Below are 23,822 nucleotides of genomic sequence, written 5' to 3' on the forward strand. Positions count from 1 at the left end.
GCAGCAGCACTTGTCGTATTTTAGTGTAGATTATAAGTGTAGAATCTAATTGCAGGCAGCAGAAAATCTATCATTGTAATGGCTTTCAGAATATGTTCAGAAGTCATTCAAGCAAAAAATCGAATTAAATGCCGAAAATTTCGATGGCAGAGGCAATGCCATAAATACTCGTACATCAACTGGGAATGCGTTTAAGCCAGAAGTGCTCGTTAATCCTTTAATTGCAGTGGGAAGCACCTTAACTACCTGCCTGTTCACGAAGTTGCATTTCCAATAGCCCAAGGTGGTGGATAATTTGAATGTGTCATTTACCATCGATCGAGTAACAGCTGACAAAGTTCCTGGAGGACCAAAAACAGTTAACGGAAGAGTAAGCTGCAGTGACAACCCCGCGTTTAATTCCTGCCAACATCCTGGCCTATGTAGGTGCCCTTGCCAATGCCAAATGCCGGGTTCCGAATGCCAAATTACAATTTCAAGTTCAACATGCCGGGGCGGCATAATTTCCTCGATGCCAGCCCCTTTTCCCTTCCCTTCCATTCCTTTCCTTTCCTTTCCTTTCCTTCCCCTGCGGCTGGAAAACTCGTTCATGTGTGACCTGGCTCTCCTCTCTTTCTATCCCTATCTCCCTATCTCCCTCTCCCACGATGCTAACTGTTTCTCATGATCCTTTGTTTTCGCCCCTTTGAGTCCGTGTTGCGCATGAGGAATTCCTTGCTCAACAAATTATTACCTACACATATGTCTGGCCGGCCAGGGTATTCGTATGTGTGGGTCACTCCAATTATAAGTCAATTAAATAGGTTAAAAGTTAGAAGTAAAAAAGGCAGAGGAAGCGCAGTTAGGGGACACAATTTTGTCACGGCCAAATGAGCAGGACGCAATTTAGGGGCAGGCAGTTTCCAGTTTCCAGTGTGCAGAAGGAAGAGCATCCTGGCATTTGGGTTTCGTGCCCTCCACAGCTTATGCAATCGCCCGATGCCGGGCAAATATGTTTTATTTATCAATCAATAAAGAACGCCATGCTCCGCTCCAATGCCGAGATTCATGCAAATTCTAAACTGATTCTCGCGGACAATTGCCATTGCCCATTGATCAATCACTTAAGCGACCAAGAGCAAAGCAATCAAGTGATCTGTGAGCCTAATCGACACCGAAAGAAACCGATGCACACAGCAGCTTCAGGCTTCAAGTGGCAGCAAACGATTTTAATTCAATCGCACCAATTAGGCCAGAGGCGCCCCCAAAACGCATAGCCACCGATGCTGCTATATGTGTGCCACAAGCTCAATTAACCGAACTATCTACAGATGTAAGTAATCGCACTGCGGCTTGGCAATTTGCGTCACAATGCGACGCAGCTCGGCTTGGGTTTGGGAGCCACTGGATGGATGGAGCTCGAGCCATGGAATGCTCGAAAGCAAAGTTCAACATTTCGTTCGTTTCGCTCACTAATCTGTCGGGGTCAATCGATGTTAAGTAGAATCACGAATACCAAATTAATTGATGCCGTTGATATGTGCTGCTACCAGTGTGCGAATGCCTTCACGGCTCCCAAGAACCCAAGCAGAACTCTCTCTCCCCGATGATCCATCCCATTCCAGTCCATCTAGCTTTCAGAAGGGTGGTGCTGATGGTGATGCTGATGGTGATAGGAGCTACCGATCCAGAGATGTGTGTCAATCTGAGTGAGTGCGCCGTCCACTTCTAGCGAGTGTCAAATGGGTAAATAATACTCGGTTCATGTTTTGAATTAATTTTAATTGAGATTCATTTGTAAGCAATCAGTTAGATTGTTCAGTTCAGCTCTGCCAGCTTACAGATTCTGCGCAGAAGACAATATGTATCTGATGATGAGATTTCTTCGACTCAGATACAGATACTACAGTTACAGATGCTGTCAGCAAGGTAAGCGAGTGGTTTTTCCCTGCTCCTCTCAGCTAATTGGCACTTATGGAGTCCATAATCCGTTTAGATCAGTTAACTGCTTTGCTGTTTCAGATTTTGCCAGCCAATTAAACATTAGGAACACCCCTAAACGCTCCCTCTAAACGCTGGACAAAATGCTGTCTATCGCTTGATGGTTGTAATTAATAAGACACGCCAGCAATCATAATTGAAAACATGTCTCTTAGCGCCGAAAGCCTCGTAACAGCAACACGTTGCAAGTTGCTGCGGGCACCTCGATTGGGGCGACAGCTGAGGGGGGAGGGGCTTAAATGGGTATGGGGACCCAGACCTCTGTGCCTATATCAAACAATCTTAAACTTAACAAGCCACAGAACACAAAACACTCCCCCTATTTGTGGCCAGCCCACCGCCCAGCCAACTTATCCCCGCTCCACTCAACGTGCCCCATCGACAATTGTTTGACTTTGCAGCAATGTTGCAAGCTGCAAACTGCACTTGTGTCATGCGCGCGTGTGTGTGTGTGAGTGTGTGTCTATTAGCAAAGACAGCTAGGAAAATACCAGTTGCCGTGGCAAGTTGCCACTTGCTGATGTTGCCAGTTGCCAGTAGCTGGGCTGCAGGTTGCACGTTGCACGTGAGACGAGGCGAAGATAAACAACTACTGCGGCCGGAACGTGCGGCCAGCCAAATGCAATTAAGCTAAAAATGTGAAAAATATCCCCCAGCGCTACTCCAGTAAAAGTGGATGGATAGACACATCCACAGTCTGGGAGATGGGAGATGCGGCAGCCATGTCTGCGCCTGGAAATGCTAGACCCTCGATAAATAAAAATGTAAATTATGTCTGCTCCGCTTTAAATTGATAAAACTGGCGCATCTGGGGCGGAGTTGCACCCAAAATGGGGGAGGTCGCACACCGTATAGACTTTTAATTGGCCTAAGTCGATGGGCTGTGTGGCGTGGATTAATTGATGAGATGTAAATGTTAATCACGCTGAAATTGATTTTACCAGCAAGCTGCAGATCCGTGATCAAACCAGTTTCTAGGCCCTAAACTCCCTAAACTCCCTGCCAAGGGACTTGACTACATGCGATGATCCCAGGATTCCCTAATCCCGAGGTAAATAAGGAGAGAGCGATGAACAACAGAACCCTAGGTACACACATTTCAATTGCCCAATTTGGACAGCTGTGCGCAGAGGCAGCCGAGCAGGACCTTCTCCTCGAGGAGCGGGATCCTCCTTCCTGTAACTGCAGTTGCGTCGGCGTTTGCTTTGACATTTGGCCCAGTGCATGTGGCACGTTGAGGGATCCTGTAAGCGAGGGAAGAACAGGAAGCGGCAGATAGCCGAGAGCCCTACTTAGATAACAATTGCAGAAAGTGCATTCGCAATGTAAGTGCAGCTGAGGCGTACTCGAGTGGAAAGGGATGCCCCTTGATGATGGTTATGTGTGTCAAGGGCAGGCGCCAAGGAAGCGTTCAAGAAGCACCAAACTTGAGGGGAGACCTTCCGTCCACAGCTGTCGCGGCGGAGCATCGAGTCGGGGTCACACCCACCGCCACCGCCACCGTCACCGCCGCAGGACAATCAGCAATAAAACAGGACGAACGGCGACCAACGAAAGGGAAATGCGACAGAAAACCGCAAGCCAAATTGACCGGAAGCTCTTATTAATTTGCTATTAGCCATAGACAGACAGGAAGTTAACTTAATTTGTGTGGCTTTGCCTAAACAGACTGGGCAGCCAACAAAAAAAGCGAGACACAGCAGACAGTCGAAAGAAAACAAAACCGTTTCTAAACAGGATGTGAGCAGGACATGTGAGCTTCAAACGGAGCAGCAGCGCCGGAGTGGTAAAAATGCAAGTAAGCTTTTACCGTTAGCGGTAACGAAGCCTGATTAGATCAGTCAGCACAAAGAACAAAGGACTTCCCCCCATCGGGGTCAATTAAAATGTTTGCTCCAATTGCGTTAGGTCACTTTTCAGCCTCCCCGCTTTCACTTTTCAGCGACATCCAGGGATGCGGATAAGGAACCCCAGACCCAGACCTCAGACTTCAGACTTCAGACTTCAGATCTCCAGCTCGCGATATGTGGTACGTGAATGAAAAGAACAAAAGTCGTTAATGATAAGAGACCAAATGACGTACAGCCCCTCTTTTTCGCTCTTTTCCAGGGGGCAACGATTAGACATTCAGCAACACACAGGCACACACAAGGCTCACCTTGGACTCGAGTGGAAGTATTCCCGTTTTTATGGCCACATCGAGACAGGAAGCACTCCGCATCGGCACACAATGCACTGGGGGAGACCTCCAGACAATTGCTGTTCCACAAACGAGGTGCGAGCTCTCGATGGCGAGATTATCATATCAGGGCACACATCGGATGTGCAGCACCCTCGTTGGTATAGGAAACAGCAGTGTCCTACTTCTCCGAGTCCTGCTGCTGCTGCTGCTGCTGCTCCTGCTGCAGATCCAGAGCCAGAAAGTGAAACCTGAGGTCTGACAGGAAGCCGGCAGATGAGCGTGTGCCAACTGCATTCCGGTTTTGGCATGCCGCACGTGCTGTTTCAAAAAAATGGGTAAGCAGCCCCACAGAAGCTCTCGCCAAAAGATACAGTTTTATAAGGTTATCTACGAGCTTCGGGTGGTAAAACTTATAAACACATATTTACAGCTCCCGAAGACAAGCCCCGTTTCAGTGCTATTAATTAGACTGAAAAAAGTGCCAATATATAAAGTTGTGGGGTGATAAAGTAAGTCAAACATCCTGATACCATAAACGCAGTGCAAGGGCTAATGATTTTTTGCAGTTCTCCGGCAATTGCGAATAATGATTTTACGCATCCGATGACAGTTCTCCGGCAGGCGCAAACTTTTGTTTGGCCTGATCGGCTTAATTATTCGTAGACAAATGGCTGTTGCCATTCAGGGAGTCAAACGTAAAAAAGTCAATTAAAGAGGGGGCTAATGCCGCGGGGGGTGGCAGAGGATATGGCCAACTGTCGGCGGACACGCGCCACCATGGAGTTGCAATTTCCGAGTTATGCGTGCGAAAATGTGGCATGGCCAAGTGGAAACTCCGAGCGGCAGCGGCAAGTGGCAAATGGCAAACGGGAAAGCCGAGGATGGCGAATGGAAAATGCGGCACCTTGCTCCGTCTGGCGTCGCTTTTATGCTTTTCTTGGTGTGAATTAATTTTATTGCCTAATTGTCTCTCCACGCCACATGTTGAAACTATTAAGCGCATTTTAAACAGGCCCAACTATGTAAGTTTATGGGTCCTCCGCTGCCAGGGGATACGCCCCCTTTTCGAGGCCCTAACGCTCCGACTTTACGATTCCGTTCGCTGGGTAATGTGTTTTCCGAATATATTTACCGCTCGCCAAACAGTTTTTGGCGACAGTTCTGCTCTAAACGCTGGAATATGTCTTTATTTTTAAGCGGAAAACGTTTTCCGTGCCCGAAAATCGGCAAACAGGAAATGCTCTCCGGGAAATGTAAGTGTTTCATAGAATTTTTGAGCACAATCTATGGTGAACTATGGTATGCATTTCCGCTTTAGCAACTAATTTTAATTTTTGAAAGCTGTATCTTACTTTTATCAGATAAGCACCTAAGCTATCAAAATATACCCAACTGCTATATTTAAGTTAGCAACTGATTGCAATCCTGGGACTCCCGTTTACCGGCGATCGCACCGAAACTTTCGTTAATTAGTTGCAGTAGATACAGTTGCATCCAACAGATACGTATCTCTCGCATCGCCATCGCTGGCCCTCGCTTCAGCTGTTCCCAGCTGACTGCAAACTTGTCTAGGACAAGTACAAGTAAGTCACCCTCACCTGTTTGCATTGCCATAGCTACGGGGATCTGGCAGCGAGGTGCCTCGGTACCTCATTTTTCCTATGGCCAGTTCGTCGTTTCCCTCGCCCAGAACGTTTCATTTTTTTTTTCTTGTTGTTTTCTACTTTTATTAATTGCACGTGGGGGACCTTTGGTGGTTGTCTTCTAGTTTTTTCCCAGTTGTTCCTATTCTCCCCTCCAGTTCCTTCCCTTTTGACCGGTAGTGCTGTTTTCGCTTTTTTCTCTCTATAAATATATATACATATGTATGTATGTATATACTTTTCTGACTTTCCTCATCGCGTTTTTCCTTAGCGCTTCCCGCTCATTTTTTCCTTCCTGGCCACAATGGGCTGACCCACACACACGCACATCTGATCGCTTCCCCGTCGGCGTTCGTTTAGCTCGATTCCGCTTCCGGTTCCCTACTTTTGCTCCGCTCGCCTCCGCTCTCCTCCGTTTTTTAAAGGTCTGCCGATCCTGCAATCGAGTGACACAATTTCTGTTTTGTCATCTGCCCGGGAACGCTTCCTCTGGCCATTGTCATTAGCCTCCTTTCTACACTGTTTACTATGCCTCTGATGATCGTGGCAATTAGGTGTGCTCCGGTGCGAGTTCTTGTGCGCTGGAAAGGCAAATCCATTGTCTGGCCAGGGCACAGCTCACATAAATTATGGGATAATCCGACATAAGCGTATTTCCATGATCTGCTCGAGGCCTCCGCCTTGCTGCGACCGAGTGAATGAGTGAATGAGTGAATGAATGAATAAATGAATGAGTGTGCAACTGACTGAATGAGTGATTGAGTAACTGGTGACAACTTCCTGCTGGAGGGGTGAAGCCCAGTGACGGGGGCCCCACTAACTCTCCTCCTCCCTGATTAGTGTTTGGTGCAATTGGTGCCTCGTTGTGCCCTGCAGATTAGCTGACGCAGAGTATCACATGGTAGTGGTCCAAAAAACGCCAGCCCCGCTTTTAGCCTGGATTAGGTTTGGCTAACACGCAAAGTTTAGCCAGGCTTAGATGCATTGCATCCGGCGTGTGGGGAACAAAATACGATGACACCGATAAGCGGCTACCGCCGTCTGACATGCGAGCCACCCACTTTCCAGGTGATTTTCCACCCGCTAGCGCTTTCAATTTGCACAGGAATTGATTTGTATTTCTTTCACCTTTTTGAAGGGGTTTGGTGGGGTTGCTGTCAAGCACGCAAGCAGTGGGACTTGCCATGGGTCATCGCCAGTCAACACTCGTCTTTGACCCCCAAAAGATGCAGCTGCTGGAGTGAAAAGGGTGTGCAATGGGTGTGAATCAGCCACCCTGCCCCCATTTGTGTTTCGGAATCAAATGTGATTGCCTTAATTGTGTGTCTAATCAATCAATTGCTGTTTGCTTAGCTCCGACTGGGAATTTTGGAGGCGCTTCATTATATGATAGCACTGGGTATTTATCGAATTCGGTTCTCGGACTTGCGGCGGTTATCTTCCCGAAACGGTCGCATAATTCCCAGATTAGATTAATAACCCGACACTCGGTACATGTGTATGTTCGCATAACGCTGGTCAGGCTTTGGCTTTCGGGGGCCAGGGACCCTTGGCCAGTTGAAAGGCCTCCGATAAAAGCAACACACCAATTTACACATTTAGATATTAGCTGTTAGCCACAAAAGGCAAAAAAGGGGCGAGTGGTGGGGCTGCAGTTGATTAGATTTGGATAAAAGGCGGCTGGTGACCCATTGTATAGATTAAACTGGTTAACGATCGCCTTTATGGCGCCGATTAAAATGCTCATATGGTATGATTTCTCGGACCGAAAGGAAGGAAGTCTTGCGGGCAACTGGGGCAGCCCCTCCACTGATGCACCCTGATAAGTGGATTAGTTGATCACGGTAGCTAGGCTGCGATCGCCCATAAATCGCTGGTAATTTGAATCGATCGAGGGGCGGGCAGCAAAGGCAAAGCAAGTGCAAGTGGCTTATTTTCCCGCATTCGCATTCGCATGCCGTCTTGGCCTGCAAACTCGAACTAATCCCCTGTAAGATGTCCACACACCGGGCACTTCCTCTCGCCATTAGCCATCGCCCATCGCCCATTGCCCATTAGCAGGAGGAGCCGGCGGTGGGGCAGATGGGCAGATCCCCACTTCCTGGGACACCAAGCTGCGCGCGATCGTCGTCGCTGTTAATGTGTGACTTTTGCTGTGTTTTTCAACGACATTAATTTTGTGTGTTGGATCTTAAGCCGGATTTAGTTAAGCAGCTCAGCGATCGGGCACTGAATGCGATTCCAGACGCTATGGGTATGGGTATGGGTATGGTCGCTCCAGCTTTGGTCACATTTTGTTGGGACCGCTTAGGAAATATAATCCCTTTTGTCGATGCCAGGCATGATCGCCGCTTATTTTACTCACTGTGCCGGCGATCACCTGTTTTTTTGGCTTTGGTTTCGGTTTGGGTTTGTGTTTGTGTTTGTGTTCGGGTTTTGGTATTGGTATTGGTCGCGGATCGCTCTTTATAATGTGTCGCACATTAGTTAGCAGTTAATACTTTAAATAAGACGAGGTTACCGACTCTTTGACACCGGGCTTCAAGAAAAAATATGCTCGGAAGCCGATTGTCGCTGTGACTTGTGGAAATCAGCGGCTGCTGTGGCGGCTTATGATTTTCAACGGGGCGTATTAGTGATAACTAATAAATCTTCAGCACCGAAAATACCTTCATGTAAGTCCCACATCATCGTCATCGTGATCAGAACCAAAGTGTATAATCACCGAGCTGCCTGCCTATATATACACGCTTATATATGTATGTACCGTCCACATATTCATTTCATTTCCACTTGTCTCCAACCCACTTGTCATAATTCTCAAAACATTCGGAAATTTATGTCCGCCCGAGCGCAGGAATACGGATTTGGGCGGCCCATATAAAAATAGTTGCAGAGGGGCTGAGAATTCTGAATTCAGAATTCAGAACTCGATCTCGTATATCTACGGGGAACAAGCTAAATCCACTAATTAAGAATGAAAAAGGTGACAATGGGGGAGGCAGCACTCGGCGGAGATGATGACTTTCGAAATGCGTAAATTGTACAAAATTCGATTCTTGGCCATGTTTTGTCACAGCGTGTGCATTCCGATTAAGCTGAATGACAAATGCCCAAGCAAATACTCAAAGACGCACTCCATCTCTCTGCCGCCCTACAAATTAATTACCCAAACTTGTCATTATCATTCGAACTGTTCGGTTATTTCAGTTTTTCAGTTCTTTTCCGTTTTTGTTCGGCTTGTATTTTTATCAGCTTTTGGTTCGCCTTAAGCTACAAAGCCTGAACCGCTTTTATCGCAATGTCTTACAAATCGTTTTATCAAGGTGTCATTAGCTATGAAACAACAACAGCAACAACAATAACAAATAGAAAAACAAAAACCGAAAGGTGTTCTATGATAAGTGCAGAAAGGAAAACCTCGACAAGTCGAACACGTTTCGTTGATTATCTGAGGAGCCGTGGAGGAGGAGAGAGCTGCCGGAGCGGCGCCTTTGAAAGCGATTCCGAATGGGGAATCGGAACGGCGTAACATGAGCACCCCAAAAAAGCGATCAGTAACTAGTGGGGGAATTGATTTAAGGCCGCTGCAAGTGCCAAAATAATATCGAAAACGAAGAAATAGAGATGCTACGACATCGTGTAATTAACTTAAAGCGTTTTCGCTGTACCACAAGCGTGTACATGGGTACTTGTCACAGCTTTCTGGCTGATTGGGCGAAACCCTCGCACTGCGGACAGCAATCGAAATCGAGACACGATCTGTATCTGAATCTGTATATTTGTATCTGTATCTAAATTTGTATCTGAATCTGTATCTGTATCTGAACCTCTATCTGAATCTGAATCTGTATCTATATCTTTATCTGAATCTTTATCTGTATCTGTATCTGTATCTGAATCTGTGTCTGTATCTGAATCCGAATTTTTATCTGTATCTGAATTTGTATCTGAATCTGAATTTGTATCTGAATCTGTATCTGTATCTGTATTTGTATCTGTATCTGTATCTGTATCTGTATCTGTATCTGTATCTGTATCTGTATCTGTATCTGTATCTGTATCTGTATCTGTATCTGTATCTGTATCTGTATCTGTATCTGTATCTGTATCTGTATCTGTATCTGTATCTGTATCTGTATCTGTATCTGTATCTGTATCTGTATCTGTATCTGTATCTGTATCTGTATCTGTATCTGTATCTGTATCTGTATCTGTATCTTTATCTGTATCTGTATCTGTATCTGTATCTGTATCTGTATCTGTATCTGTATCTGTATCTGAATCTGAGTCTGAATCTGTATCTGAATCTGAATCTGTATCTGAATCTGTACCTCTATCTGAATCTGAATCTGAATCTGAGTCTGAATCTGTATCTGAATCTGTATCTGAGTCTGAGGCCAAGTCCGCCGACTTATGATAATAATCATTATAAATTATTATAATCCAATCGGCTTTGAATAATTAATAAATACGTTTATATCGCCTATATGCGAACTCAGCGAAGGCGCATAATCGGCCCATAAAAAGCCCCAAAGCCGCTCAACTGACAGCAGATCGCCAAAGCGGAGTGAGAGCCCGTTGTCGAATGAATGCTAAAAATGTGTTACAATCAGGTAGCACTGGCAGCCAAGCGGCTAAAAAGATCAGGAGAAACTGTGCGGGGCACTTCGGGGGGCGCGGAGCACGCCTAAGCTGCCAGAAGAATTGAACGAGGTGCTAGTGGTAGTGGTAGTGGTAGTGGGCTAGTGGTAGTGGATAGTGCTAGTGGTGGACCCAAGCCCAAGGAAGAAAAGAAAGCCAGAAGTCAGGAGGCGGCGGCCACAACAACAGCAGAAGCAACAGGGCCACAAAGATGACAAACAGTTTGGACATTTATGAGCGGCATTTAATGGACATTTGACTACCGGAATTTAACGAAACCGAAAACGTGGGAAGGCAGACCGACGAGGAAAGGGGCAGGGACCGAAGAAAGGGCGAAGAATGCATTTGATTGGAGCTGCGATTGGATGCGCGGCCGGATTAACCCCGATTACCATTAGTCTTGGTGCGAGATCGCCGGGGAAACCGAGGCAGAGGAAGTGAAACGATGAAACTATGCGATGATCACGGGCACGGTGAGCAGGAAGCAGCGGCGAAGAAGATTTCAATTAATAAATATTCCATTATCTGCCTCCAATGGCTGCCCCTTCCACCTGCCTAACACTTTCAGATTAGACAAAATCGAACCATTTATAATTTATAAGACGGCCTATCTGGCTGCTCCAAAGGCGGCCAGGTGATCTAACCGAGTGTGAAGAGACAACATTATCTGTTCCCCGCGTTCGGTTCCGATATTACGCCCTTAGAAAAACCCCGAAAAAAATTATCACAACAATAAAGCTAAATGCTTTATAATTAGTTTTGCCAGGCCAAACACAGCAAAAACAAAAAAAAGAACACTCGCACAATATGATTTGACATAGTTCTGAAAGAATTCCCAGTTATTTATGCCTCTTCTGACCATTCTGGTTTATTATCTGACTCCCGACCAACTTACGGCGTCTTATCTTAATCCCATTCACTAAGCATATGCGTCGACACATAAAACTGTCGAAAAATAATAAATGAAACGAATGGTGGTGAAGCCGAAGTTCCGAATGCCCTAGCCTAGATCGAATCTGATCTAATCGAAACAAAATATTTCAAAACTATTGCATCATCACATTCGTCGTAGCAAGGAACCACTTTTATCAGAAACTTGCTAATAGTTTACAAACACCAATACGACGTAGAGCCATTTGAAAATGCAATCCCTGAGGACCTATTTATAAGAAAGCGATGCTGGGCTCTACAAATATGCTAATCTCAATCCATCTCTAAAAAATTTAAAAATTCCCAAAGGCTAGGGTATGCCGAACTCCAAGTTGTTTGTTCGATGGCTTCTAGATTTGGCCAGCACAATAACTCTTGTGGCATGATTTCGGCTTAAAGACAGTGGCGGTGGGTGCCTCCCGAGATTGGGATTTCTTTAATATACAACATAGAGACGTTTTCGAAACCGCCGGGAAATAAAATCCATAAATTCTTGGATTACTCACCCCCATTCTTGGGCGTTTGGGTAACCGATTCCAGAGCGATATCAATGGGCTGAGCGGCAAAGGCAGAAGTCAGACCGCAGAGCCAGATAAATAATAATTACACTCACACAACATAATCAATTATGTCTGCTAATAAACCACACACACACACACGCAGGCACACACCCAGATATCTGGACATGTGTATGGGTGATCCCCACTTCTGCCGGAGTGGGTGTTGGGCGGGACTAATCACGCCAGCATGTTCATAATCAATTTTATCGCACTTATTTGGATTAATTGCGATATCAGTGACAGGGGCGCTCGATTCCGATAAAAAATAAACAAAAAAAACAACGATGACGCGACTCTACGAGGTGGGGGTGCCAACGCTCCCCACCGCCAGTATCCCCACCCGTAAGCCATATTCGATATCTAAGTTCGTCATCGCCTTGTGCCGAAACTACCAGCGTTTGTCAAAATTACCGTCGGATTATCTTATCTGGCTGGCAAAAGCTCTCTCCGGGAACCCAGAACTCGTAACTCAGCCCCAGTTTGGCGCTTGGGGATCGGCTTTACAATGCAATTAGTGGGCACGCCGCACGGAGAAAGGTAAACACAGTTGGGTGCGCGGTGTTGGCGGGGGTAGCGGGGGTACTGGACTTATCGCAGCGCCGATCTCGAAAATCTCAGCCGATAAGGATTATCTTAATCTGCATAAATAGCGAAACGAGCGCATATCTACACGGCCCTTATCACCGCAGCTTGGCCTTATGTCGTTGGGCCGATTTTGTTTGCACCCAACTGATTCATTTGGCAATGTAGAGTTTTACACTCTACGGGGAAAAGCCAGGGGATCTGTCTAACAATGAGTGTGTGCAGTGCCGCCGGCAAAGCGATCTCTTAGTATGACGATATCTGCGGGATGCGGATGATGTCTGTGCTGATTGGAGGACTTGACTCACCTGCTGACCGGCATTGGCTGCCACCCAGGCCTCGGCAAAGGTTTCCATGGCGCTCTGGAAGTCCATCTCGCTGGCGATTCAAAGTTCTAATCACTGAGTCTGCAGTTCACGTATTTCTTTTATGGCCAGATGCAGCCGCTTTGGCATTAATTGCAATTTGGATGGTTCGCTGTGATTTGTTTGATTGCAATTTGTCACCGCGATAAGGGAGCTCGATTTCGAATTCGATTGGGGTAGGTGTATTTCTTGATTCGATTTGACTTGACTTGACTTGGTTTGATTTGATTTGATTTGATGTGATGTGGTGTGATTTTTCTATTTATTTTTAATTTTTGAGTAGCGCGGATACGCAAATTAGACACAGGCACACACACGCGCGCAACCGCACACACGCTCAGGTGAAACGCGCGTTTCCTTTGTGGAACGGATTCGATGACGCTAGTTCCAGATGCTGCACTTCCAGTTGCTCCAGTGACTCTTCTTGCTGCTGCTGTTGGGGGCGACGCGACATCATTAGTGCCATGAAATCGGGAGCTGATCGCGTCGCTGCGTCACCAGGATTGGCAGCGTATCGAATTTGGCGAATGCGGCTATCGCAAATCCAGCCAACCGTTGAGGCGAGGCGTTCAGGCTGTCTGGGCTTCAGGCTTCTCCAGCAGATGGCGTGCCGAGTCCTTGGGCTCCGGACTGATCTGGCTCTCTGGACTCTCTTCGCAGGGTATCGCAGTGTGTTTTTGGTGAGCGGACGCGCGTCAAGACATCCTCTCTTGGCCAAAGTTGTCGCACAACTGACGGCATTCTTTCGCCTTCGCACATTCGCCCGCTGGCTCTGCCGCCGCCTCTGCCGGCGTCGCAGTCCATGTTGCCGGTGAGCCGGTGCTCGGTGTTTGGCATTCGGTCTCTTTCGGCCGTCGGTCTTCGGTCTCGTTCTCGCCCTCCCCCAGCCAGCCCCCAACCCCCTTCTTGGCCATGCTCCTCTCATGCGGCTCCATTTGCCGCCAGTCCGTGTGCACTGGTGTGAGTCAGAGAGACGACGAGCTCGCTCTCTCGCTCGTGCGGGGAGAGAACGTCAAAAAAGTAGTAGACTCTGGAAACGTAGTAAGGCTATTGGTTAGCTGAGCTGCTTGTGATTGGAACTCTTAATTCAAGGGATTAGATTAAAAATCTAAATCTATTTATAATATATATCGAAAGATAAAATATTAAAGAAGTCTTATGCTAAAAGAGTGAGTAACTTTGAGAAATCATTGTAGGTATTTTTAAAATCGTATGGAATTGTTAAATTATTATTATTAAATTATAATATTTTTAGCGAAGAAACCCCTTGAAGCGTGCCACGTTTATTTGGGATTGGGATTTATAAGCACTTTGCCAGTATAAGTATAAGAATGCATATAAACATATTTGTTTCCCTATGACTGCGATTATATTTAGTTCCGGTATAGTAAAAGGATCAGGTATAAGACCAAATTGTACTCTTCGTTTCTCAGTAAGCTAAAAATAATAAATGTCAAAATGCGCACAAAATTATTAAACATAATTCAAGCCAAGTCCAATGTTGTATATTGTTTAATTGTCGTAAATGTACATGAGATTTTTGAACTGATAAGGTTTTGAATTACTTACTTACCAACAGTTTCCCACGGTATCATCTTGTTAGAATACTGCAATTATACTAAAGCGTAGTAGAAATACTGCGAAATTCCATTCCGGTGAGCGAGGCAAACAAACAGCTTTGCGTGTGTGCGTTAGTGAGTGACCAAAACAAAGCACACGCACAGGGGCAGAGAGAGAAAAGAGCGTAGCACAGCAGAGAGCGACTTTCTCACACACACACACTGGAACAGTCGGTAAACCTGTTTCGGCGCAGAATTGCACTTGTCGTCGCCGCAGCCTTCGCCCAACCCCCCCGAAACACACTCCCCCGCACCGACAAGCACTTGCTCATTCGGCTGCTCGTTTTCTTTTATTTTTTGTGCGCTGTGGCGAAACTGAATGGATTTGCTGCAAATTCGGGTGGAATTATGCCGCACACACACACAGCCACTCATCCCTACACCGTGTAGAGTGGGCGTGGGCGTGAGCTACGGCGGCGCGGGTGCGAGCAGTGCGGCAATAGGTTCGGGCATTCGGGATGAAAGAGTAAATCGGCATTGCTTATTCCCCTCGTTGGGCGGTGGGTGGTCGGGGGGCGGCTACACCCACTCGGCATTTAGCACCTCCGTGAATGGCGACGGCCTTCGTTGAGGATTCGTGTGAGTTCACGGCACGAAGCGGATTTCGCCGAGGGGCGGGCGGCCGAGGGGTGGTTCCCCCGGAAAACAAGAGATAAGAGCGCAGATAATGCGCGCGCATTACATGTGATTAGGTGTCCGGGCTGCAGGATTTAGCCAACCGCGTCCAAGTATATGGTAAATAGGATTTCTATGTAGCGGAACGAGTAGGAGCAACATTGCGCCGAGGAAAATATCCAAATAGGGTGGAGTTACAGTGGGTTTGGTAATTAGTACAGGATCCCATATCCGTTCTTAAAAAATCAAGCGAATAAATAGTCACTCTCCTTATAGTTTCTATAAAAACAATAGTTTAGTTTAAAAATTAAAATAATTTGTTTTCATACCTTACATGAAATTCATTAGAATCCTTGATCTGGATATGTTTATCCCACGATTTCCTCGGTTTTTCTCCAGTTCCTGAATGCGCAAAGTCTCCCCTTCTCCCTCTTTGGCGCGTGCTCTCTCACTCTCTCTCTCGCTCGGCAGCTCTCTCACACAAACACACACGAGCGCTCGCTCTCTCCCTCTCTGTCACTGCTATGGAATCGTGCCAGAGCGAGATAACCCATCGAAAAAATTAGAGCAAAGAGAGATGAGCAAGGCGAAAAACGCCAAAGAAACGAGATACGAAAAAAGAGGAAAAACACGAAATCAACATAAAAAGCGCCGGCAAACCAGTTCGGGCTAGACTCCGCCCCCGCCGCTCGCTGATTGGCTAAGCAGCCGCTTTGCCCGGAGACTTCATCTTGTTCTTTTTCGCCCTTCTATATTCTTTTTGCCAGAGGTTCTGACTGCGGTTTTATCACCCCCCTCCAAGCCAACTTCCCTTCTCGCGGAGCTTTACCAAATTTCGGGGCTCAAAATCTTTTGCTGCTCTTAGCATTTCAGGCAAACCCCCCTTCCCCACCAGCGCACACACACGCACGTCCTTTTATGTGCCACACAGATACACATCTATGTGGCTTGTAATATCAGCTTCCAAATAGAAGAACTTAATTAATTCCCCAGCACAAGTCAAGTTAATAACCCAACTACAAAGTATAAATTGAGCCAGGGCCCGTTAAAGGATTTTATACGCTTTCATGGGAGTATTAACTTGAAAAGGCAACATGATCAGCCATATTTGCCTCTGAAATTCTTAGAATTATCATTTAATAAATGTAAGAGACAGAATTCCATAAAACGTATATTACATTGTTACTTTAACCAAAACCACTTAAGGGCTTTTGCTCCGCTGAAGCACACACTTTGAATTTCCGGTTCGACGACATCTTTTTGGCCACCGAACGCGTTGCAAAATTGTCCGCTTGCCAAAAATAAATGCATGTGTCTGGCTGGCCGCCCATACTTCGAACGTAAATTATATTTACTTTTAGCCAACTCATCATTGACTCCCATTCACCGAGCCCCACTCCCGACTTCTGCCTCGTCTATATGTGGTGCGGAAAAATATTTAAATAAGACCTACACATGCTGAGCGAGAGTTTTTGAGGTGGGGAAGGACCTGGAGGTCTGCTCGCGGAACGCGGAAAATCAATAATTCTATTAAAGCTACAGTTTTCGCGCTGGAACTTCTCATTTTTTAGGTCTCGCTCCTGCACTGAAAAAAAGCTATTGAAAAGAGTAACCCACCATGACTTTTCACTTGTTCACCATATAACATCATTGTCATCATATGTTTCGTCAGGATTTTGCTTTCAAAAGCATATAGTCCTGAAATTAAATCAAAAAATGATAATTCGCCGTATCTTCTAACAATTCAAGCAATACACGTTATAAAAAAGAACTAAAAATATTAAAAATATTATTAGTTCGGTTTCGGAATGAACTTGCATTAAGTTATTGTTCCTTAAAAAGTTAGTACTATTATTATAAATCTGCTGCTTCCCATTAGGTCAAAGATAAGTTATTCCTAAGCCAAATTCATTATTTTTGACTGTGGATGCGAGCAGCGCAGGGGAGACACCATGGCGCTATAACGACTGGGGAAGTGATTGGAGTTGGCGGGTTGAGCTGGTCGGTGGGCGGGGTGGGGCGGTGTGGGCGGTCAGTGGGCCATTCAGCTGCGGCCATGCCCTGTTACCGCTATTACGGAATGTGGCAGCCATCAGCCGCGCTAAGAGCCCTCTTCGCCGTCATTGCCCCATCAACATCATCGCACCCATCATCCCGGACACTGCGGACACGGATGCCGTAACGGTCTCCGGCGGAGTGGGGCAGCTACCCGTCATCATCATCATCGTCGCCATAATCATCAGCGGCCGGCAGAGAACAGCCCCAGTCCCGAACAAAACCTCCTTCGGTGTCATTGTCTGCGTAACGACAAAAGGACATTCATTAAGTTTTTGATTTCTGATTTTATTGTTGATTAAACGCATCACAGCCCCTTTTTTTCAGCGCCCGGAGACTGGGTAATGCCGAGAAGGAAGGATACCAGAGTCCTGGTATCGTTGGCATTGTCCTGTTTTCTATCTCCCAGCCCTCGGCTCTGAGCACTGAGCATTGAGCACTTCCGGCGAGAGCGTCAACTTGACATTTCCGCTCCGCTTGGGCGTCCTGATTTTTGGGTGGTCCTGGCAGCAGCCTGGCTTATCAACCCACTCGAGCACTCAAGGATACACTCGACAGCCAGGACATCGGCCCCTTGCACAACTTATGTACTGAAGTATTTACAAAAGCAGGCGTTCTGCCTGCCGACTGCTGGCCAACCAACCAACTCGAATGCCACGATTAGGGAAGCTTCGGTATTATCCTGCAGCCAGGATGTGTGTGCCAGTGCAGTGCTGCCATTCGCCTGGCTCAAGTATCGACGTGCCAGGCGGTGGGCGGCGGTGGGAGTTGGGTGGAGCAGGAATATCCACGGCTGGCGGTGCCATTGGAGCTCAGCAGCATTCGGCGGAAGTGCGCCTGCGCCAGTTTAGGGTTTTCCTTTATTTTTTCCCCCAATTTATATACCAAGGCGGATACGTATATGAGCTCCTTACATAGGCGATTATGTACTTGACGCGCTATTTACTTGCCTCAACCGCAAACTGGGATCTCGAGCGGAAATAAAGCTGCGAAAAATGGAGGAACAGGATTACGAGGTACAACGTTCAACTTGAAGAGCACCTGAAATAGATTGCTAAAAATAGTTAAGATCCTTGAGTTCAACTTTTCTTTAAAGGAACCAACTAGTGCATATGACAGCCATATATTTATGTTTTTTGCGACTTATTTTATGGTTTATTGTTCATTTTTAGCTGGACTGAAGTTAAAAAATGATTTTAATTCCTTTGATTCATAGGCTCGTTCATTCAATAGTAATATAAGAAATGGTTTCCTAAGAAGTACGCACCGATTCCCCGAATTTACCAAATAGAAAATACCAATTGCTTGATTAAGATGTAGTCATATTTCGAATCAGTTTCTTTATCATCCGACTCTGACCGACATTTTCAAAGGGCTAACCTTGGTCGGGGACACCGGGCACATCAATTAGTTGAAGAAGTTGAAAGGTATGAGACATAGACATTAGCCAAACAATGTACGAGCTTTGTTGGACCAGTCGCACCTTATGATTAAATGGAATAACCACATTTACCACTTGAGGTAATTGAAAGCGGAGGGGTGATGGGTGATGGGTGGCAGTTATGGGTGGTGGTGCACACACCCAAACCTCGGTGACACTGGTAAGCGTGTTGCGATCGGCGAAACTTCCACTTGAAAGCCTTAATTGATTTAACTGATACCGAGATACCGGAGAAAAAAGTCTCAAGTCAATAGATAAATTCGATGACTTTGTATCTGTATCGGTGTTTGTATCCGTATCTGGTGAATCGGATGTGGCAGTGATTGCGGTTACCGTTTGGCCGGCATCATCAAAAGCTCGCTCCGAACAAGATATCGATTTGTAAATTTCGCCCGGCGATAAGGAGCTCGACTTTGGTGGCTTGACAATGAAACCGGCAGATCGAAGACCAAAATGGAGTCGCCCCAGTGTCCACAAGCGAGCAGATTGTTTTCCCCGCTTTGTGGATGCCGCCTAACAATGTTTGACGAGTGTGTGTTTGCTTATCGATCGATAGATCGATAGGCAATTGGTATCGGCCTTGTTTGCCTGCTGCTTTGATGCTTGACATTGTGCCCGGCTCACCCGCACAAATCCCTAATTAAAAAGATACTTAGACGCTCGATAGGCCGCTTATCGCCCCTGCAAATATTGACCTCTCTCTCGCCTTAGCCAAAAGTCGAGAGTCGCCTGTTGGCCAAACAATCGCATCTGCATCCGCATCCGCATCTGCCAGACTAACTGACTAACTGACTACCTGTACCTAGCCACCCATTCGGATTCCTCTGCCGCTTTCCACGTGCCCGTCTCTACGAGCAACACTTGACTTTGTTTGCCCTGCCATCGAGGTCTCGGTCTCGTCTGCTAGTCCGCAAAAAAGGGCCTTCTGCCACACCCACCTCCGCCCACCTCTCTGGCCGGGGACCTTGCGCGATTTGCTCATTTCGGTAATGGTTTATTTTTAAATGGTCTTCAAAATTAATGCAAGTAAACATGTGGAGTGCCGCCGCATATACTCTAATATGCGGAACTTTTAGAGGGGCGGCTGGCACGAAAATCGGTTATATACCGCTTACTTTGGCTACATGAATGCAATGCTTATAAATGATATTTAGTTCCCCCGAGTTAATTATCAGCTCAATCAGAGCCAACATTATTTAACCATATTCAAATTAGAACCACTCGGAACCCATTTAAAGTTTTTTCAAAAACTGCAGCAGCATCCCATTTGAGGCTTTGATGGAGAGGTTACCGCAATTTTCTAGTTTCACAAATTTCATCAATGGTCCAGCAGGAAATGTGGTTAAACTCCAGAGCGGACTGAACTCAATTTCAGAATTTCAAACATTTTCCGGTAAAAGCAGCTCATTTCGGGCGCGGGGGGCAGTGGGGCCGTGGGGCTGGCTAACCAAAGGATAGTTGGATGTGACCACATAATTAAATTAATTGCACAGCAGGGAGCAGGGGGCTGGAAAACGCAAAGAGCCAAATCATTTGTGGGTGGGGCGTTGAAGGCCGGCCAAAACATTTTGTGTGGGCGGCGGCTGGGGGCGGTAAATATTGGTTAAAAACTGAGAGCCGGCTCGTGTTCGTGGCCTAAACAAACAGCGGACTCTGCTGAATCGCATCGAGGTACAAAATCGAAAATCAAACAAAACAAATCACTCGCTTTGATCGCTCGAAATTCGAATTCACGTGGAGTACTCCACTTTTCACGGGGCTTATCTCGAATGGGAAATCTTTTAAAGCGGGTAAGGTCGCTCGAGTGGGCTATATGCTTCTAAACACCTATGCCCGTTTCTATACCGAGTCGAGATCGATAAGTTCATTTGGTTTTGCGATTTGATTAATATTGACTTAAGAACGATTCTGTTTGCTCAGCTATTGTGTTCAACTGTTACCCGTTGATTAATTTGAGGCGATAAAGCTTAATTGGATTTCGCTTAGATAACTCGACCGATAGACAGATAGACAGATAGATCGCCTCGAGTGCTGCTCAAAATCGCGGCTAATCAGTGTCGCCGCGGAAAACAGTCTTCTTGAAGGGGAAAAGGTTGAAGTTGCTAAGCAGTTCGGTTAGCCAGTGGGCATTATGGCTATTGCCATCGCATTTTACGCAATTTCTTGCTATCGCCGGCGAACAGAGGACGAGCTCCTTTCCTTAGGGCTAACACTCCAACTAAGATGGCCACTTAAGTGAAATAAATTCGTACTTATGCGCAACATTTCATCGAATGGGAATCCAGGGCATTGCAGGGAGAAGGGTGACACGCCATGCAATATATACTTATACTTATGCTCCCAATCCTCCTAAAAGGCAATAAAGTTTATCATGCAATTAAGAGCGAATTACGCTGCTAATAGAATAATTAATGCAATTTCCCACAACATTAGGCACGAGCACAGACACACGGACTCATTCGCAGACCGAGCAAAAAGGCCGAAGGATCCAAGGAGCACAGCAGCACACAGCGAAATCAAGATGAGAAGCTCTCTATCGGACTCGCCATCCAGCCCGTCCTCGGATACATCCCCATCCCCGCCAGAACCCACTCCATCGCCACTCGATTCAGTGACAACTGTCGACGTGGACCGGCAGTGTTTTCCTGGCACTGCGAACCCCCGGGAAACTAAGCCGTTCCAAATGGGGTTTATGTGCGTGATCTGTGGGCTCACCAACAGGACGGGATGGGGTCCTGAATTGGCGGAAGGATGCATGTGCTCACTGTACAGTGGATGTAGTAATACCGATCTTTGGCAGTGGAAGGTAACAAGCAAGATAACAAAATCACCATATAAAACCTTAAAGAGAACACACATTCTTTAGCATCAGATTGTAATATCTAAGTATCTAGTATTTAGTTTGATGTTGCAGGGAACTAGCCTATTTCTTCCAAAGGCATTACGCATTCCACATTACTATTTACAAAGGGCGTTGAGTTCTTTTAGGGAAAGCCAGTTGAGTGCTCAGCCAAAAGGCAGCCACCACTGTGCTCGTGTGTGCTGTTTGGAGAGCAATCCTTACCATTTTTATTCCTGGCGAAGCCGCAGGCAGAGCGCAGCTAGTGGGTGAGCCCTCTATCGAAGTGGTGTTCCTCCAGCTTCCAATCCCAGTTTTCAGCTCCCAATTCCTTGCCCATTCCTGCTCCTTTGCCGACTGGCAGACTGGCAAAGTGTTTTGTGGCTGTGGCTGTGGCAGTGGCAGTGCCGCACTAATGAAAATGTCAAGTAAATTCCTGCTTTCGGACGGAAACTGCTGCCGCATCTACTCCAGTGCTCCGATATCGAGACAACTATCTCTGGGATGGCTTTTTATGGGTGGGTGGTGACGGGTGGTCTGGGTGGAAAATGCATTTTCGTGCCGGCTTCCAGTGAGCTTCCGTTTCGTGTCTCGCGCGTTGATGGCAATTGTGTTTGGCTTTGCTGGGCCCCTTCCAGTGGCATTATAAACTCAATGAAATGTGATGAGGCAGAATCAGAATCGGAATCAACATCAGAAGCAGAAACAGTGGCTGAAATAATTTGCGCTGCCAACCCATTTCACTGGCTCCCTTTTTTCAGCAGTTTTCAGTTTTCAGTTTTCCGAGTCTACGTTTGCTTCAATTTATCTACGGTGGAAATTGCATGTCAACCGGAAAGTAGTTGTCAAGATTGCTAAGTCCTTATTTCTTTCAGAGTCTGCCGGGAGCTAATAGCTGGAGGCGAAGGTGTCCTGGCAACGCATCCTTCGAGCATTCTTAAGCAGTTTGGGTAAGGTAAAGGAAACTGCTTCCGCTCCCGGTAAAGCCCATGTTCTTCTGCTGCTGCGAGCAACGTGCAAATTTAGTTTTACATTTTATATTCGAAACCAAATGCTCACAGTGGGCCGCAAAATGTAAATATCTGAAAGTTTGCCCACAACTTTGACAATTCGGTCGGCGTTCCACGGTAAAGAAGCTTTCAGACGTCTTAAAATTTTAAATGCAAATACTCAATGAAAGACACAAAACTACGAGCATACATGGGGGTATTACCCAAAGATTTATTTTGTGGTCTCCCCTAAAACCCGGCCCTTCGCTTCCTGTGCACTGTTTTTCCACAACCTTTCTGATTGCTAATTAAGTGCGCTGCCCGAAAGTATGCAACAAAAGAAAACTATACGATGAAAGGGTTGAGTTCGTATAGCACTTGCTTTATAGGCCTGAAATGGGGCGGGGATTGAAAAGTCTTCTTAGCGCTGTCAACTTGCTTGTGCCCGCCTTCATTAGGCCCCCTTCCAGTTTCTGGGAGCTCTTCTTACGCCTTTCTTATACAATTACGCCTAAATCCCTTCTACACGCCGAGCATATTTCACGCTACTTTGCGAAGCACTTCGCTTCGTGGCGCAGAAATTTATGAAAATTTGATTAATCTTATCAAGATGCTGGGAGGGAAGTCGCTCAATCAAAGGGTTGCTGAAGGAAAAATGAATTATCAAGCTTTTTTGCCCTGCCTGGCTGGCTGCCTTTGAGCTAATTGAGTTACAGTCAAGTTGTGAGCGGAGATGTTCTATTCACTATCGAAATACGTACACTTTATTGTCCATTCGACATGGTGGGCAAGGGGCAAGGACCCATCCCAAAGTCGCCAAGTCAGCTTACAATCGTTGGGCAATTATGGAGGCTTTTCGCCCTTAAACATATTCATAAGGTAATTTGCCTGGACACTGGGTAAGGTTCTTGATAAGAACCAATTGATTCAAATGCGTGTTAGTATATATTTTTTATTTGACCGGCCATCGACTTATTTTGTATTTGTCCAGGGGCCACATCCTTTCAACCTAAGCTGCTTGTATCAATAAAAATTCGATTATACACACACATGCAATTCGCTAGCCGGACCCTTGCGACGATTTATCATTGTGTTGACTTTATCGGCCAGGGCACACATAAAAAATAAGCCAGAAGTTGGGGTAAGTAAGTGCTCGACTTATAGTTGAGAGCACACATACACATGCACATGCACATACACCACGCACACATACACCACACACCACACACATCACGCATACGCCTAGTTGGGCTTGACAATATCAGCTTAGTCTGCCGGGACAGGACGCTTCTTTTATGGCAGCTTTTTCATATTTTTATAAATATTTTAAGCAGCATTCGGGATGAAATCTGCAGCATTCAAGTAGCTTATCAGTTTC

The 23,822-nt window shown here is 46.3% G+C and overlaps 1 protein-coding gene across 1 annotated transcript in view; it reads right to left on the reverse strand.

Annotated features, from left to right (window-relative positions):
* Window positions 1–13,654, reverse strand: part of LOC6548023 — a 42,971-nt gene extending 29,317 nt beyond the window's left edge. The window contains exon 1 of the mRNA XM_001975144.3: window positions 12,830–13,654. Coding sequence (XP_001975180.1) covers window positions 12,830–12,895 — 66 coding nt within the window. The 5' untranslated portion in view covers window positions 12,896–13,654. The remainder of the gene's footprint in view (window positions 1–12,829) is intronic.
* Between the last annotated feature and the right edge of the window lie 10,168 nt (window positions 13,655–23,822).

Source organism: Drosophila erecta, unplaced genomic scaffold (assembly GCF_003286155.1).
Source record: "Drosophila erecta strain 14021-0224.00,06,07 unplaced genomic scaffold, DereRS2 tig00000092-arrow-pilon, whole genome shotgun sequence".
In the NCBI taxonomy this organism is placed as follows: Eukaryota; Metazoa; Arthropoda; class Insecta; order Diptera; family Drosophilidae; genus Drosophila; species Drosophila erecta.